Here is a 17,053-nt window from a genome sequence, read left to right as displayed (position 1 = left end):
TATATTTTCCCTTAATTCCCCAAGCAGCAGCATTGAAATTCAATCTCGGCGTTTCGGTATAACTTTTCTCTGTGGCTGCAGAAGGGAAAAAAAAGTTTCAGAGGCACACTTCTCAAAACCCTGACACGTAAAACTAAAATTTTCTGCTTGTCTAGTCACAAGTATAGGGGAAAGGGCTTTTATTGGGGAATTGATGGACTGTCCCTTTAAGATTTGTACTCCACTGAGGAGTCATGACACATGGATTATGTGGGGTTATGGATCATTATTATGAGGTAAAGGACACATAATAGTATAAGAAACCCTATAGACATACTGATTTGTCATAGCAGCGTAGTAGTGTAGAGGGATTAATATTTATCAGCTGGATTTATGATAACTGTGTTTACTTTGACAATCTTATGTTTTGTTGTTGTTATATGACCGTTTTAAGTTATTCTCTGTGGCCAATAAGCGTGCATCTGTTTCTTGTATAACTGTTTGCGGCCCCTTACTTTATGTGCGCAATTAACATGCAAAATTCAGTGACTTGCGTTGATCATCGTGTCCTCTCACCACCGCCAGATTTCCTGTGTGCAGCTTGAGGTGTGATCCTGCCTGCAACAGGAGCAAAAACGTAATGATAAACAATTTAATCTCACCTCTAATCATCCTCTTGCCGACTGGTAAGTGAATCACATGAACGAGGTGCCAAGATATTACAAGTGTGTTTAAATGAGCATAGCTGCTGTTTGTCATTTCAACCTCAGTGGAATTACAACAGTTAGGATTTTGCAGCAAGAGAAAAATGTGCTTTCAAGTAAAAACCAATTCGTCATGAAACAACTGATGCATCCGTGTGTGTATTTCACTGCCAACAAAGCAGCAGAGATTGCTCTTCATACCAGGGCAGCTACAAAGGTCTCATTAGAGGAAGTTATCCATGACAAAGTCATCAGCTTCTGTGAGACCAAGGCAGCCAAAGCCACATATTAGGATGTGGCCTATTTATTATGGATATGAACCACCTTCTCATTCAGAGTTCAGATCATATTAAATGCTATGACTGTGACAATGCGGACACACTTGTCAATAGCAGTTCTTTCCTGAGGTTTTAACATAGACTGAATGATAATTAGTTTCCCTTTGTTGTCCTTATCTCTTACCTGCAGAAATAGCCAATTTATGCAAGCTGCACCTTGGCCAGGCAAAGTTGATGCTCCCCAGAGGAGGAAAGCAGCCCTGTTTCAGACAATGAAAATGAACTCAGGGACAACTCAAGGTTGATTTAGATCCCGGGCAACGTGGAATTAAATGAGGAACCAGGCCACGCTGATCTTGCCCTGATGTTGACACAGCTTCCTCTCAGAATTACTCTCGCAGGGTACCTGCATCACCATGGGGCCAAGTGCGTCACTGCGATCTGGTCAAGTGAGAAAATGCAAATGTCATATTGTTGAAATGCTGAGTGAACTAAATGTCAGTCCATCTTTTCAATATGAGATATGAGATTGATGTGAATAGGCTATCGAAAGCAAGTGTGATAGCTGCAGAAGGTAGGTTATACCAACAGCTGTGATATTTGAGTTGTGAAATGAGCCTTGTTTTTTCTCCCCCCCAAAAGGAATAAACAGTCCTCTTATGTCTTTTACGGAGATTATCCTGGAAACACCCACAGTCTGTGCTGTATTTCATCTTGTGATTGGAATTTCTCAGAACTAATGATAACAAGGTGCAATGCAAGAGACAGGTGGTAACCCATTGTTTTCAATTATTGATAAGGATCTTTAGTTATGAATACCTAAAGTGCTCCACTGACAGGGGGGACATGGCACTCTGGGGGGGAAGGATCACAGTTATTCTTTAAACATTTTGTCAGCTTTAATTTTACATTTTCCACTCCACGTTTCTGATGCACTCCCTCCTACATAAAAAAATGACCACTTGCCAAGTCCTTCCACTTCCACTACATCCCATTCAAACACATTTCATCGATTCTTAATCCCCCAGTACACATCCACATGTATTAGGAGCAACATCCAGCAGCACGTTTCTCCCTCTGATGCTGCTGCTCGGTGCGCGCACATCAGTAAATGAATCACGTAGCACTAGAACAGCCCTTCTTCATGCGATCTTGCCAGACCTATTGGAGAAACCCCCACAAGGCAAGATCTGTCACTGTTCACTCATTTGCTGGAAGACGATCAGAAACTATGTTAAATGCAGCAAGAAATACACCGGAGTCTGTTATAAAGGCGTCGAGAGGATTCCGGTCAGATCGGCTCACAGCGGAGGGAGCAGGTTTCAACAGTTGACGCGGAGAGAACTGAGCGCAGGAGAAAAAGCGATTAATTTTGATTATCTGAATTCTTCCAGCAACCCCCTTTTTTTCGTGTGGGTTTTCGGGCAACGTTTACGGAGACAGTGCAGATGAGCATTGTCCGAATGAAGGATGCGAGAGCAGTGGGTCCAATTGGACTGGATTATGGGATTACTGGACTGATTATAGGACAATCATCGGGCAAAAGTCGCAGCCGCGATATAGATGCTCTTGAATGACGGGAAGACAAAAGGTTGGACAGGAGTAAAGGCTCTATATCGTGCTTTTGTTCTACTTTGTGGCATGGGTAGGCTGTGTATGCTACGCGAGCAGAGCCCATATGCAACAGTGTGCCGCACAGGGAAAAAAGTAAATGCATCGTGAATGGTAACATCGGGGCAATGCTGCATTTTGAACGGGCATGTCAGTATTTGCTGTAGCCTAGGTGTAGATGTCGCATGAGGGCAATGCGCTTTTGCAAGCTACGGTCTAACCTTCACCACAGAGATCCAAACGCTTTAACCTTGGATGCAGTAGGGAATATTAATACTTTATAGTCATCGATAATTCATCAGGTCCCCTATGTGAAGGGGGGAAACAAGGCATTTCTCGTGCACTATGTTGAATTTGATATTTAATTCATACATCAGGTGTCGCCGGGCGGTCATCTTTGTTTACAGAAAGAGTTCATCATAGCGGCATATGAAGAAAATACAGATGCAAAGGAGATAACGGTTTCGCACATCGATTTGAGACCTAATTAGTGTGAGATCGGCGTCAACCGCATGCCTGGTTTGGGTTTAGTACTCTAGGTTTGCCGTAATCAACAGGTTGGAAGTCAACGAGGATTTTTTTTTTCTGTCTGCCACTACTGCATTTCCAGTTGAAGGGATGCGTCTCTCTGTACCCATATTCCTTCTGCTGTGGGTTAAAGCCCTGACATTGAAAAATCTCAATTATTCCGTCCCTGAGGAGCAAGGACCTGGAACTGTTATAGGTAATATAGCGAAAGACGCCGGATATGGGACCATAGAGAGAGGGAAAAAATCGAACTTCAGAGTGCTGGAGAATTCTGCACCACATCTGGTGGACGTTGACCCGGAGAGTGGACTAATCTTCACCAAACAAAGGATTGACAGGGAAACGTTATGCAGGCGCAACCCAAAGTGCCAGCTCTCTATGGAGGTGTTCGCTAACGACAAGGAAATATGCATGATCAAGATTGATATTCAGGACATAAATGACAACTCGCCCAGTTTTCCCTCAGATCATGTTAATATTGATATTTCAGAAAACGCAGCTGCTGGGACGCGCTTCCCTCTCACCATTGCACATGACTCAGATTCTGGGGAAAATGGGATCAAGACCTATCAGGTCACAAGAGATGATTACAATACGTTTTCTTTGGATTTAAAAGTGAGGGGCGATGGGACTATATATCCAGAGCTGGTGGTTCAGAGACCTCTGGATAGGGAGGATCAGAGTCATCACACCCTCCTCCTCACAGCAATTGACGGCGGGGAGTATCCAAGATCAGGCTCCATGCAGATCAACATCCGAGTGACTGATTCAAATGACAATAGCCCGGTTTTTGAAAAATCCTCTTATGTGATAGAGATGGCAGAGAATTCACCTCTTGGCAAAGTACTTATAGATTTGAATGCCACTGATCAAGACGAGGGAAGCAACGGACAGGTGGTCTATTCCTTTACTGGATATGCATCTGAGCGAATACAAGATCTGTTTTCCATTGACCCCAATACTGGCATCATCAAGGTCCAGGGAGAGATTGACTATGAAGAGAATCCAATCATTGAGTTTGATGTGCAAGCTAAGGATTTGGGGCCAAACCCGATACCAGGCCACTGCAAAATTACAGTTAAAGTGCTTGACAAAAATGACAACTCGCCAATAATAAGTTTTGTTTCTGTGCGGCAGGGAGCCATCAGTGAGGCAGCACCTCCAGAATCTGTTATAGCGCTGGTCAGAGTGACAGATAAGGACTCGGGCCGTAATGGTCAACTCCAGTGCCGGGTTCTGGGAAACGTACCCTTCAGACTGCAGGAAAACAACGATAATTTTTACACACTGCTGACAGACAGACCCCTGGACAGGGAAATGAAAGATGAGTACAATGTAACAATCGTGGCGAGAGACAATGGCATCCCTTCTTTGAACTACACCAAGTCGTTTACTGTGAAAATCTTGGATGAGAATGACAATGCGCCTCGCTTTACAAAGACTATGTATGTGTTGCAGGTGCCTGAGAACAACATCCCAGGGGAATATCTGGGCTCCGTTCTGGCCCACGACCCAGATGTAGGTCGAAATGGAACAGTGTCTTACTCTATTCTACCCTCACATATAGGGGATGTTTCGGTGTACACGTATGTGTCCGTTAATCCCACCAATGGAGCCATATATGCCTCGCGCTCTTTCAATTACGAGCAAACAAAATCCTTTGAGTTCAAAGTTCAGGCTAAAGATGGAGGATCCCCTCACATGGAGAGTACCTCCACGGTTCGAGTCAATGTCCTCGACGTCAACGACAATCTGCCAGTTATTATTTTACCCCTCCTGCAAAATGATACAGCAGAAATCCCAGTGCCCAGAAATGTAGGCATTGGGTACATTGTGGCTACAGTGAAAGCTGTGGACCACGACCATGGAGAAAGTGGCCATTTGACCTATGAGATCACTGAGGGAAATGAAGACCACCTGTTTGAGATGGATCCGGTGGGGGGTGAGGTCAGAACAGCCCATGCTCTTTGGGAGGAGGTCGCCCCGGTAGTTGAGCTGGTGGTGAAGGTAACTGACCATGGCAAGCCCCCCTTATCTGCCGTGGCTAAGCTGATCATTAAGGCGAACACAGAGACAGCAGCAGGAGGGGGTTCCAGCGCGAGCGGGGAACAGCAACACTGGGATGTGTCCCTGCCCCTCATAGTTACCCTCTGCATTATCTCTGTCATGCTCTTAGCAGTCATGACCGCCATTGCTGTCAAGTCCAAGCATCAAGATAAGGAGACTGGGAATTATAACTGCCGCATGGCTGAATACTCCAATCCTCCAGTGGGGAAGGGAAAAAAGAAACGGATCAACAAGAGTGACATCATGCTGGTGCAGAGTGAGATGGAGGAGAGAGATTCTGCGAGCCGGATGAATGTGGTGAGCAGCCCCTCACTCATCACCTCACCAATATGCTTTGACTACCAGAGCCCTCTGCCACTCACGCTGCCCAGGTCTGAGGTCATGTACCTGAAAACCACCCCGAACAGCCTGACAGTACCCAGAGCGGGTTGCCACTCCAGCTTTGCCGGGCTTAGCACAGAAACTCAAGCGAAAAGGATGTCAGTGATACAGGTAAGGAGGATGCTGAACTGTGTTCTTTATCTGCACTTTACTCTCGCTTATCTGCACACACTGCTTTGCCACACAAATCTGACAAAAGAAAAGTAATCGACTGAAAAAAAAGAAGAAATTCTATCACTGTGAAAAGACATCATTATTTTCTTCTTTTTTTTTTCTTTCCCTGCTTTCACACTCAAATATTCTCTGCATGATATGGTATCTGAAATTGTATTCATGTGTTTTAAATGACAGTTCGCTAAAGAGAGGTTTTATCTTGCAGTATCTGAGAATCATTTTTTAAATTGCTCCAAGTCTTCTCTTGCAAAATGGTACAGTTGGTCATCATGATCAGAAAGTCCCCTCAGTTAGACATGCAAACAGTGTGAGTCTTGAACAAGGCTGCTGTGACCCTGCCAGAGTCGCTGCTTGGGAGTGAAAACAAAACCTTGCCTGAAATGTGGGATTGGACAGGTGTTTGAGCAGCTTGTCCGATCACATTACTGAACCAATGTGCACTAGACAGCTAGATGCACACGGCATAACCTTACAATCGCATTTTTTTCACTACCCTCAAATATGGGCCAAATCCACCCATCCATATCCAAAGTTGGCACAATACGCCCATTAATAGGGTCCAGCCTTGCGTTCTAGAGACGGCATGGTTGAGTACCCGAGTCAGCTAACATGCTAATTTAACAGCATGGGCTTGTACTGCTGTTTAGCGCAACAGAATTATCTGTTGTAAACGATGTAAATATCTAGGACAGTCTCACAGACAGTCTCATTTGGAGATGATAACACAGATGACAAGGCCTGGCACTGTCACCAGTCACTAGGGTATGTGGGTGTGATCAACACAAACACATTATTCTCAAGATAGAGGGAAAAGGATGCTGTTGACAGTGTTTAATGCTTAACCCTTTGCCTTGCCACGGAGAACACATATGGTCACAGTGGAGATTTGTTGTTATCATGGCGTCCTCAGTGGCGGGTGCTCAGGAGGTTTTATTGACATCTTTCAGGTATTATAATAAAGATATAAGAAACCAGACAAGAACATTCCTTTGCCTGTTTGAATCCCATGTTACTGAGGCTCTTGTTGAAATTTTTAACACGGCCAACGGAAAATATTACTTTTCTTTCGTTTCTAGACTGAAAATTTCTCCTCAGAGCCCAATTATGCTGGCAGCAGGCAGCCATTTGTTCAAAGGTAAGAGCACGATCCAAAAGCTTCCTGACTAGTGCATTTAGCTTCTTCGTCTTTGTATCAAGCCAGCTGACTATGGCTATCAAATAGGAGTGTTCACGCAGGGGTAATGGTAAGTTATGTTTTCCCTTGCCTCCTTCTATTCTGCTGCAGCTCAACATTTAAGGATGCAGAACGAGCAAGCCTCCGAGACAGTGGCCATGGTGATAGTGACCAGGCTGATAGTGACCAGGATACTAATAAAGGCTCACACTGCGACACGTCTGCCAGGGAGGCCCTCAAGATGAAAGCAACAGCAGTTAATGGCCAGCCTTTTGAACAGGGTGAGTGGACATCTTGAAGATGCCTAACTGACTCTTGCACCAGACATTGTTTATACCTGATGAAGCGAGAACATGCACGCAGCTCACTGGTGTTCAGGTGGAGGCCTGTCAGCTCCTGGTGCACGCAGAACTTCCGTCAGCGCGGAAGAAGTGAATCCAGACTGTTATTAGATGCTGCAGCAGGTAGCGATGCTTTGTTCCACTTTACATTGTAGACAGCATGAGCTGCGTTTCAAAGTTGACATGAAGGCGCCAGAGTGGAAGGTAGATTGTAGTTTAAAAGGATAAAAGAGTCCATTGGCTGAAGGTAGGATTTTCAAACATCTTCTGTCTGATTTAGCCATCAAACAAACTCATATGCATGGCAAAGTCTACCTCCGTCTGTGCCTCTTTTGATCATGTCATTATTTGAACACAGATTCGTCGCATCCATGTCTTGAATAATACGGCAGAGACAAGAAAGCCTGATAGACGCTCGCAGTGCAAAATGACAGATATTTCTGGTGCAACATGACAGAGTGTTTCCACCTTTCGCTTGGAGAGATTTTCTCAGTTATTATTGGTTTTGCTGCGGTTACACTGTTTTGAGAAGAGCTCGCTTTACAACTGAAAATAGAAACGTTAAATTTTATTTCACAAATCTGAAACGATCCGCGCTGCCAGGAGTATAATCGCAGATGACTGTCAATCTGTTGCAACCTGGCTGACCTGATATGGACTGATATATTTAGCTATTGTGGATATAAACTGGAAGCACGAACGCAACTCTCACTGGTAAGATAAAAGATAATGGGGGACTTGAGTGAAGTGGTGATGTTTCTCATTTCCTCGTCTGCGCCTTGGAGGAAAATGGCTGTGGTCATCATGTCCCCATGCAGTACTTTCCACACCATTTACATTGCTATGAACTGTTTGTTTGCAGCATGCTCAGGAGGGCAGAGATGGAAACACTCTTGCGGCTGCCAGAAGGATGTGCGAATATCTCTCCCTCTCTATCTATCTCACTTTTATGTATGTGTGAGTGTGTGTGTTTCCGTGTGCATGTGTGCTATGAGGAATTATGGCAGACCAAACTTGACTCTGTGGGAGGTGTAAATTCAATCACATTTTTTTTTTTTTTTGCAGCACATTTCTGAATCTGATTCAGCCCAAGTTCTTAGACCAATCACACAGAGAGACGTTGAAAGGGATGTTTTGTACATGCGAAACTGAATATTTACAAGTACATCGCTGAAGCTTGCTTGACAGGAGTGTCGGTTAATTTATAGACCTGCATTCGTAAGATAAGAGAAAATGCAATGAACTGTTGCCACCGCCTTTCCCCCGTTTGCTTGTGAGAAATGTAGTTAAAAAGCAAAACTAATGGCTAGATTAAATTGTGTTCTGTCTCGTGGGGTTGGTCAGTTGAATATTAAATGGTGTCACTGTCTGCTGACTACAAGATGGAAGATCTACATTATGCATTATGCCTTAGTCTTGATCACACAAATACACCATCCTCCATCCCACACACTCCGTCTGTCTCTCGCTCACACACTCAGGTACATTTATTGAACAACAAAGCCACTGTTTTGCAGATTTAGACAAGATAGCGCTATTATCCAAAATGGAGACACCACAGAATTTTAGTTCCAAATGCACCAACACAAAAGCTTGCGGGTTAAGTAGTATTGCTTTTATGTCTTTACCTTTACCATCCCTCTAGTCTCCGGGCTGCTTTGATACAGGTAATATATGCACCTGTGCAGCCTCCACTATCATGCACTCTGAATATTTATTCACTCTCACAGACACCAGATGCACAGTGGGTATGTTGCTAGGCTTTCTCTGATTCTATTTATAATGGGCAGGCAGTTTCTTTGTTTTTGTGTTTTTTGAGAACATGTTATTGTTCCATTCCACAGTTGCCCATAAGATCACAGCTATTTGTCAGTTTGTCGTGAATCTGTTCTGCGAAAAATGCAGCCGACTGCGTAAAAGCCATTGTATGGACTTGTCATTGTCGAGCTATTATTTAACTAAATTTTATGCAGTGATGAAATGTAGAATGGAAATGGAAAGCTAATGACGGGCGGAACAGATAAAAGCACCCGTACCTCTTCATCCGCTCCCTTCAGGACGTCGAATGCTATCCTGTACACGTACACAGACGCATCATTTATACATATTTTTCATCTAATTAATAGCTCTCATGAATACACTGTTGGAAAAGACACCGTGTGATCTTAAAGGTGCGATTATAACAGATTACAAATCTTTATCCTTTGTAAGCTTTAAAGGCAACACGTTGGCCTCAGTTTAGAGCATTCATAATCAGTATGTATTTAACAAATGTCTTCTAACAGATATGACAGGCAGCGCACACTCAGTTTACTAATGCATTTTGCAGCAACTCCTTTTATCCACCCGTAAACGGAGGAGAATTAACAGACAATGAATGGCAGTATACATGGTTATAATATAATAGTGATACAACGATGATGGTGGTCCTTATAGGAGAAGGTATAATCAGCGATGAATACATTAATAAGCACTTGCAGGTGTCCTTATATCTGCATGCAGCTAGTGTGTTATCAGCTTTTAATATAATGTTAATAAGTGCTAAGTAGGCGGACGACATGAGTGAGTTAATTCCATGTACAAATGCAGCCTTCGATATATTTCTGCTGTATGGTGAGGTACAGAAGTGCAAACAACAGGAATACCTCTCCCTGTTGCTTTACCTTCTAAGCACATACATCCCTTTGCATCAGCATCATCTGCAAGCTCCGCTGCAGTGGTGATTGGTACCATGGAAATGAGTTCAGCATCTCCCTGCTTCTCCTTGCTCATGCTCATTGTTCCTGGCCTCGTGTGTCTGTGCATAAAGAACACTTTTCTCCATGGCACTGGAACATGGGGAGCAGTTGCATTATAGCGTAGCGCTCACAATATGCCGGATCTGTGCTGTGGTTTTGCCAAATCAGAGCCATCGTTTGGTTTTCCCTCGTAGGCTATGCAAAGAATGCAGCGATAAAACACATAATCTGTAACGGGAGAGATAAAGAAAAAAGGAAAAAAAAGGTGCAGCATGTGACCTCGAAATTAAATTAGTTTTGTAAATCTAAGTGTAGTGATTTGCTTGTAAAGTTGAAGCTGTGTTAAGGACAATTCCACTGTGGTGCACTACATAATTAGAGCCAAACAATTCACTTCAACCGTTTAACTTTAACTCGCTTCTCTGTTGGCTAGGTAACACTTAATAGACCAGATACAAGGCACAGTTGATCAAATTCTGTTAAGTATTTTCTTTCTCAAGAAAGGTTGTGCCAAGATAACACAAAAACTATGAATACAAAAAAGTGTCAGAATAATAATTGTCACACACTAACAAAGTAAAAACACTGTGTTAAGATCCTGAAAACAATTATATTCAGCTGCAATGGGAGCTCCTTACAAATCCCTCAGGGAAGGGAAATGGATTTTTTTTGTCAGGCAATGTTGCTAAGATGTCTAAGTTGCCCCTTTTAATGGGTTTCTACTGGGCCTTCAATAAATTCCTAAATTACATTGTATTTTTTGCTGTCCAACTCTGGTAGCAATACCAGCAGTAACCACTAGATGGCTATTCGTTTTTTACAGGTTAGCAACTTCCGATGTGAAGGTATTTGGTATTTATGAAAAATTAATCCACTTCAGTACATTGCGAACATTTCATGTGCATTAAAGAGCAGTAGCCCTAGGGTGGGTAATGCAAAATGAATAAAAATATTAACCTGTGCACTTATCATACAAGCGTGATCAAGTGTCACATCATTTATTATTTTGTAACTTTGCTGGTTTGTCATTCAAAATAGTAAAGCCCCAGTCGCATTCCTGACTAGTTGCCCCTGTGTGGAAGGCAGCGTCTATTTATACTTTGCAAAAGATTTCAGATTTACATATGACAAAAGCACACAAGACCTGCTGCAACTTAATCAGACCACGCTGCACAGCACCTTCATATGAGAGTCTAGGAGAAGTATTTGGGCAATTTGCAGCCATGCTGAAATCACCAAAAGGTCAACCAAACACTGGAGTTGCACGTGGTTTTAAAAAAAAAATCCTTTCTTTCTCCCTTTGTGTGGGCGTCGCCCGATCGGCGAAGTTACGTCAGGCACATCAAATGTTTATCGTGTAACTGTGTACAGGCACAAACTAAAAAGAGGAAGATTCTTTCTCCACACAGAAAAATCTGCAACCTACCAAAAACTGCACAGATGGAACAGTTTTGATGTGCAAGGCAATTTTTCTGAAAAAAACATCCTTGTTAACAAAAAAAAACAGCCTGCATATGTATACAGAACAAAAGTGACCACCCACAGTGTGGAGATTAAATTATACAAAATGACAGCCTTTATTCAAAGACATCGAATAACTCGCGTTAAAGCAAAAGAGAAATTACTGTAGACTGTATGCAACACATTTCCTTGGCCTGAAATGCAAAAAGAGGTCTTTCTCTTTGACATTTATAATGTAACCACCATTAAATCACCTGTTTTTTTTTTGTTTTCGTTTTAAATGATTTAACTCTGTCCGGCGATAGCATAATTAGCCGTTCCATTTTATCCAGTGGTCATGCGTGGGTGTGTTTGTGTAGGTGTTCATAGACTATGTGATAGTTGCGCTTTGTGCAAATGAGCTCGCGTTGCATGTGTGGTAGAATGGTGTTGCGTCTCTCGGGGGGCCCGTGGCACACAGAAGGTATCCTCTTTGTTTGAACTCCCTCCTCGGGTTCTTGTATCCTCCGGCAATCTGGTCGAGAGTGGCGTGCGAGGAAGGCGTCGTTGCCTTTGAACGAGAGGATCTCCCCGCCTCTAATAGGAAGCGTCCCATCAAGCTTCCTCTTCTTCCGGGCGGAGGCTCTCATCCTCATCATAGCAAAAGGTTTCAAAATGAGTTCAAGGGCCTCGTTCAAAGTTAGTCACTCGATTGTGGTCTTTGATATCACAGACTGGCATGTGATGGAGAAGCCGCGTTAAAAGAACCAAATGTTTGATCCGAGTCGCAGCGAATGAATGGCTGTTGTTCGTTGCATCCATAGACGTAGGTTTGACTTGAATATTTGTTTTCGTGTGAGGTGGAGGACAGGAGAAGTGAAGTGTGAACTCGGTGTGAGAACTTTTTAAGATATTCTGCTGTAATGGCGCAGTGACGAAGGTTTGTTGTCCCTGTGGGACAATACATATCAAAGAAACAACACAAAAAAAAAGCTGTTGCAGATGTTTTGTGTGATGCGAGTGTCTCATTTGCTAACTTCTCGGCTATTTTAACAGGAGGGAAACGCAGCACCCAAATAGATAAGCAAATTCTAATAAATTCAGCGTTAATCAATTGTATTTATTTGTATATTTACCGGAAGGCTCTCATGACAATCCCAGCGAGTTACATCAGTCAACAGAACAGAACAGAAGAGGGTGGTTTGAAACTAATAGCTTCACAGATGGAAATGCTGTTTCATTTTCATGTATAACAAATGAAAGAAAAACTATTATTTACCACCAATTTACAAAGACATGTTTGACATTTTGCTTCATGCCTCTACATGCAGAGCACCACACCGCATCATTGTCAAATTAATTTCGATAGCGCAGTGCCTCAAATAAATACAAAAAATATTAAAAAAATAAAAAAAACGACACATTCTACATCATAACACCACGGAAATTGGCTCCTTGTACGTGTCGCTCTCTGTGAGCCTTTTTTTTTTTTTTTTTTTATACCTTCAGGGTTAGGTGTGGTGTGAAATTAGAAGGCTGAGTTATGGCACAAAGATAGAGCCATTGCCCATTTCCCCACTTTTTTACTACTGGCACTAACGCACATGCACATGTTGTACAGTCGTGTGGTGTTCGGCGAGGTGTGCAGCATCAACCGACCCCGCAGGAGATGCCACAGACATGGAATAATTAGAGAACCACACCATGTTGTCAAGGAGAAAGGGTTGCATGCGCTTTTTTACACCAAGTCAGGTGTTAACGCTTTGAATATGGAGTGTGTTCGAAGCTTGTTTTAGTTTTTGGGCAACTTTTCACCAAAAAGTATCGTCTAGATTTCAGCTTTTTTTGTTTTTTCACACTCCCCCCCCAAAAAATAAAAAAAATAAAAAAAGTGAGACCTTTTGATGACTGTTAACGGTGCACAGGTTCCACAGAAGTTCACAAAACAAGGCAGTTGTGTGAGGAGTGGAAAAAACAGGCAGGAGATGCAAACGAACTTCTGATTACGCTCCAGAGTCAGTGAAATAATTAGAAACGGGTCAAACTGGTGAGCTCGTGCCGCACGAACGATGTGTCCAAATCCAAATTTTCGACCGGAAATTGCATTCCAGCGTTAATCAGTTTTTAAATAGCACAAAATGAGAGAAAGTCTTTTGGACGCAAAGTCTTGCTTGTTTATTTCACACAAGCTACGCTACCAGTCAAAGGTTTCGGACACGCCCTCTCATTCCATTCGATGAGAAGGTGTGTCCAAACTTTTGACTGGTAGCGTGGTAGTGTGCTTCTGATGGAAATGGAAATGAAAAAGACGAGAGAGAGAGAGAGAGGAAAAAAAAAACACCACTTCCCCTGCACCAGATGATGTTCTCTAGGAAACACCCACACTGGTTGTTGAGAATGGAAGAGAGAAAAGATTTCATGAATAGGATGGATCACATTTGCTACGCTGACCAGTAAAAGCAGATAAAAAAAAAAAAGAACTTTATTTGTTTGATACTGTTGTGTGTAATTACTTTAGAGCTCCATTGTGAGCGATTTTGAGAATGGCTCAGTCTGAAACATGCAATATGCTTCTGGTTGCTGTTTGAATCTAAAAATTATTAGTGACATTTACAAATTGCAGTATATATCAACATTATTAGCAGGATTATCAGTGTTTTATTATTCCTTCAAAATGTCATCTACGTTTTCTTCCAGGCTGTTTTGTGTATAAACCTCAGCAGGGTCCACTAACAAATCTTTAACTGTTTTTGCAGAGCAAGACAAATCAGTCCACTGCACCGATGAATGTCGTGCACTGGGACATTCTGACAGATGCTGGATGCCAAAGTTACGGGTAGGAAGCCAAGCAGACAGCGCCGATAATCGCACCAACCTTTTCATCCCTGTGGGAATGGATGCCATGGTAGAGACAGAGATTTATGGCACCATCAGCTGCAACAGCAGAAAAACCCTCAGCACGTTTGGAAAGGAACAGCGGGACAGTACTATCCTTGTGGCCAATGTCAAACCTTACTTAAAATCGCAGCGTGCACTAAGCCCACCGCTACAGGAGAGTCCGTCTACGTCCAGTAGTCCCACCAAGAGCAGTATGCCCCTGAACTTGGCCAACCAAGAGTCCAAAGAAGAGCGGGACGGGGGCTCAGACAGCAGTGCCTATGGCCCTCCAGATGGCCAGTGCTCCCCACTGCACACCGAATTGGAGGAGCCCTCCTACCTGACCTGCGAGCTCAGGCCTAAGTCCCTGTCAAGCAGCCTCATTCACAGTTCTGTCATCAGCCAGGAGTGTGGGGGGTCAGATTGCGCTCTTGACCCGCGGGACTCTGGCAACTGACAGGTCAGACGACCGCGCTCGCTCTCACCTGCCAGGGGTGCGATAATGATATCACAGATTAATGACCGAGAGGTGATTTATTTTGACCCACAGAGGTGTTCAGACACACATTGTATAACCAAAAACCATCTGCTTCGTATGTTTCCTTTTGAGTTTGTGACTTGTTGTGTTTAGGTGAAATATGTGTCCTTGACTGCTGTGAAGGTTTTTCGGGGGTGGGAAAATCAGTGCTGACTTCAAGTGTTTTCATGGTGTACTGTACCTGTCAATTTAGATGTCTGTATTTTACACATTTCAAACTCCGATTTTGTGAGGCTGTTGAACAAATTGCTACTGTTAAGCTATTGAGTCCTGTCTGCTTTTGTACAGTGAAGCTTTCTGTCTCCATTTTAGTGTATAAGGAACATCTCTTTGAATATCACAGGCGACTGAAATACATATCAGTGACGTTAAAAATTCAAAAAGTGAAGTGTCTTATGAACTGTTAATGGTGGTGCAACAGGGACTGTCCCTTTTCATAAAACCATTTAAGGTTCCTATATGAAAAAAAAAACAAAACAAAAAACAACAGTTTTTTATGAATGTATTTGTAATTTTATCGTTGTCCTCTCCGCAGTTTATGTGAAAATAAGCTGAGCTTACACGTGAATGTGGGCTACTGTACTTGTTGTGTATTTTATTAAATTTGTATACACTGTGTGCATGGGAGGCGATTATTATTTTTTAATTTTTTTTCGACTGGTGACAACTTCTGAAGCTGTCGTGTTTTTTGTGTGAGAGAAGTGCATTTATGTCTACAAGGTGCTTAATACGTGTGTTCATGACAAGACAGGCCTAGCACTAGTGACTCTGCAAATGTGCCAAATTTAGCTGTAGCTGTATCGAGAGCTGTGTCGAGGTTTTAGTTACAGGGAGAAAATAACAATCAGTATTTTACACAGCTATTTCTATTTAATAAAGTCAAATAAAACAGGCACTGTGTACTGTATTAGCGCACCCAACGGAAGACGATTTCATTTTTTTCTTCTTTGGTTATTAAAAAATATCCATCCTGTGGTGAAGTTGGACACATTATATTCTCACACTCTACGTCACCGGAGCCGCTGCCGCTAAAGGTCAGCTTTGTGATTTTTGTTTTGTTTTGCCTAAATACGAACGTGTCCGACAAGCGGCAGCGCGCGAATCTAATGAAGCGGAGAAACTTTCCCTTTGGTTCAGCAGCAACTAATTGTTACAGGCACTGAAAAGACTTTTTCAATGATTTCTTTGATTACGTAAAATGAAATTTTAATGATCCCTGTGGGGGAAAGTAGGTCATTGAGGCTGCAAATGACAGAACAAATAGTGTTTTTCAGGTTAGTAGAAGTACATCCAAAAAAAGAAGGAAAAAAAAAGAATTCTAAAACAAATAAAAATAGAGCAGCTTCACAGAGATCTCAAGGGAGAATTCAAGGTTAGGAGACACTTTCACATCTGGAGTACCGTAGCCGTTTTACTCTGTGTACAAAATGTCATTTGCTGTCTTCGTCATTAGATTTACAAGCGCGCATGTGCAAATCCGCAGTTTGTATGCACTGTGCGCTGCTTACTATTCAATCAAAGGCAGGAAAGCTCGGCAAAGTGACAGAAGGCCATGGTCTGCAGACATATTAGAAGAGCCTAAGCTGCTGCAATTCATCCATTTGCTCATTTCTTTCCAAACAAAACCTGTTTTCCAAACATGGCGGCTGCTTATTCATTCGGCGAGACAAGGACGTAGACGACACCGTGACCGGAGTAATAGTATTTAGAAAACCTGGAGCGTATCCGCTACATCTGCATGACATTGTCTATAAGGAGCCATTTAGTACCAACGCGGATGTATGTTTTCCAGATCACTAAACTTAGGAATCCTGGAAATGTAGAGGAGTTCTCTATTTTGCATCTGTAAAACAATCACAAAGAAAAAAAGAAAAAAAAGCCTCCTGTCTCTTTATATGCAGTTTAGTTTCTCCATCTGGAGACACTGACTTTTGTACCCTGGCTCAGTGAGCGGTTTGAGAATGCCTTGTTTTTCATGAACTCTGGATAACAGAATCCTGTCATCTACTGAGAGCTGCCTATAAGTACGACTCAGTTTCTCCTCAGGGAAAACACATTAATTTGGATTTTGATTTGCATTTGTTTTGGTGCCGGTATTGACACAATTCCAGACCTAGATGTCTCATCTCAGCAGGCAGCTCTGATGAGCTCATCTGCATAAGTTGAAATACTCTTTGAGAGCGGGATTGCGTGGGTCACAGCAACTCATCCCATTGAAATACA

At 42.7% G+C, this 17,053-nt stretch overlaps 1 protein-coding gene across 1 annotated transcript; it reads left to right on the top strand.

Annotated features, from left to right (window-relative positions):
- Positions 1-2,090: 2,090 nt before the first annotated feature.
- On the top strand, positions 2,091-15,448 carry LOC125018207 (protocadherin-17-like). The gene is made up of 4 exons (XM_047601983.1): positions 2,091-5,659; positions 6,799-6,857; positions 7,008-7,177; positions 14,172-15,448. Exons 1-4 carry the CDS (start codon positions 3,191-3,193, stop codon positions 14,747-14,749), a joined length of 3,276 nt encoding a protein of 1,091 aa, XP_047457939.1. The 5' UTR covers positions 2,091-3,190; the 3' UTR covers positions 14,750-15,448.
- Positions 15,449-17,053: the final 1,605 nt, after the last annotated feature.

The sequence above is a fragment of the Mugil cephalus genome, chromosome 12, assembly GCF_022458985.1.
Source record: "Mugil cephalus isolate CIBA_MC_2020 chromosome 12, CIBA_Mcephalus_1.1, whole genome shotgun sequence".
Lineage (NCBI taxonomy): Eukaryota > Metazoa > Chordata > Actinopteri > Mugiliformes > Mugilidae > Mugil > Mugil cephalus.
This window is presented reverse-complemented; position numbering and strand designations above follow the sequence as displayed.

Coding starts and splice junctions, on each gene's coding strand:
- LOC125018207 (XM_047601983.1), top strand. CDS start 3,191: ATGCGTCTCTCTGTACCCATATTCCTTCTGCTGTGGGTTAAAGCCCTG. Junction 6,858..7,007: donor AGGCAGCCATTTGTTCAAAG/GTAAGAGCACGA, acceptor ATTCTGCTGCAG/CTCAACATTTAAGGATGCAG. Junction 7,178..14,171: donor TGGCCAGCCTTTTGAACAGG/GTGAGTGGACAT, acceptor CTGTTTTTGCAG/AGCAAGACAAATCAGTCCAC.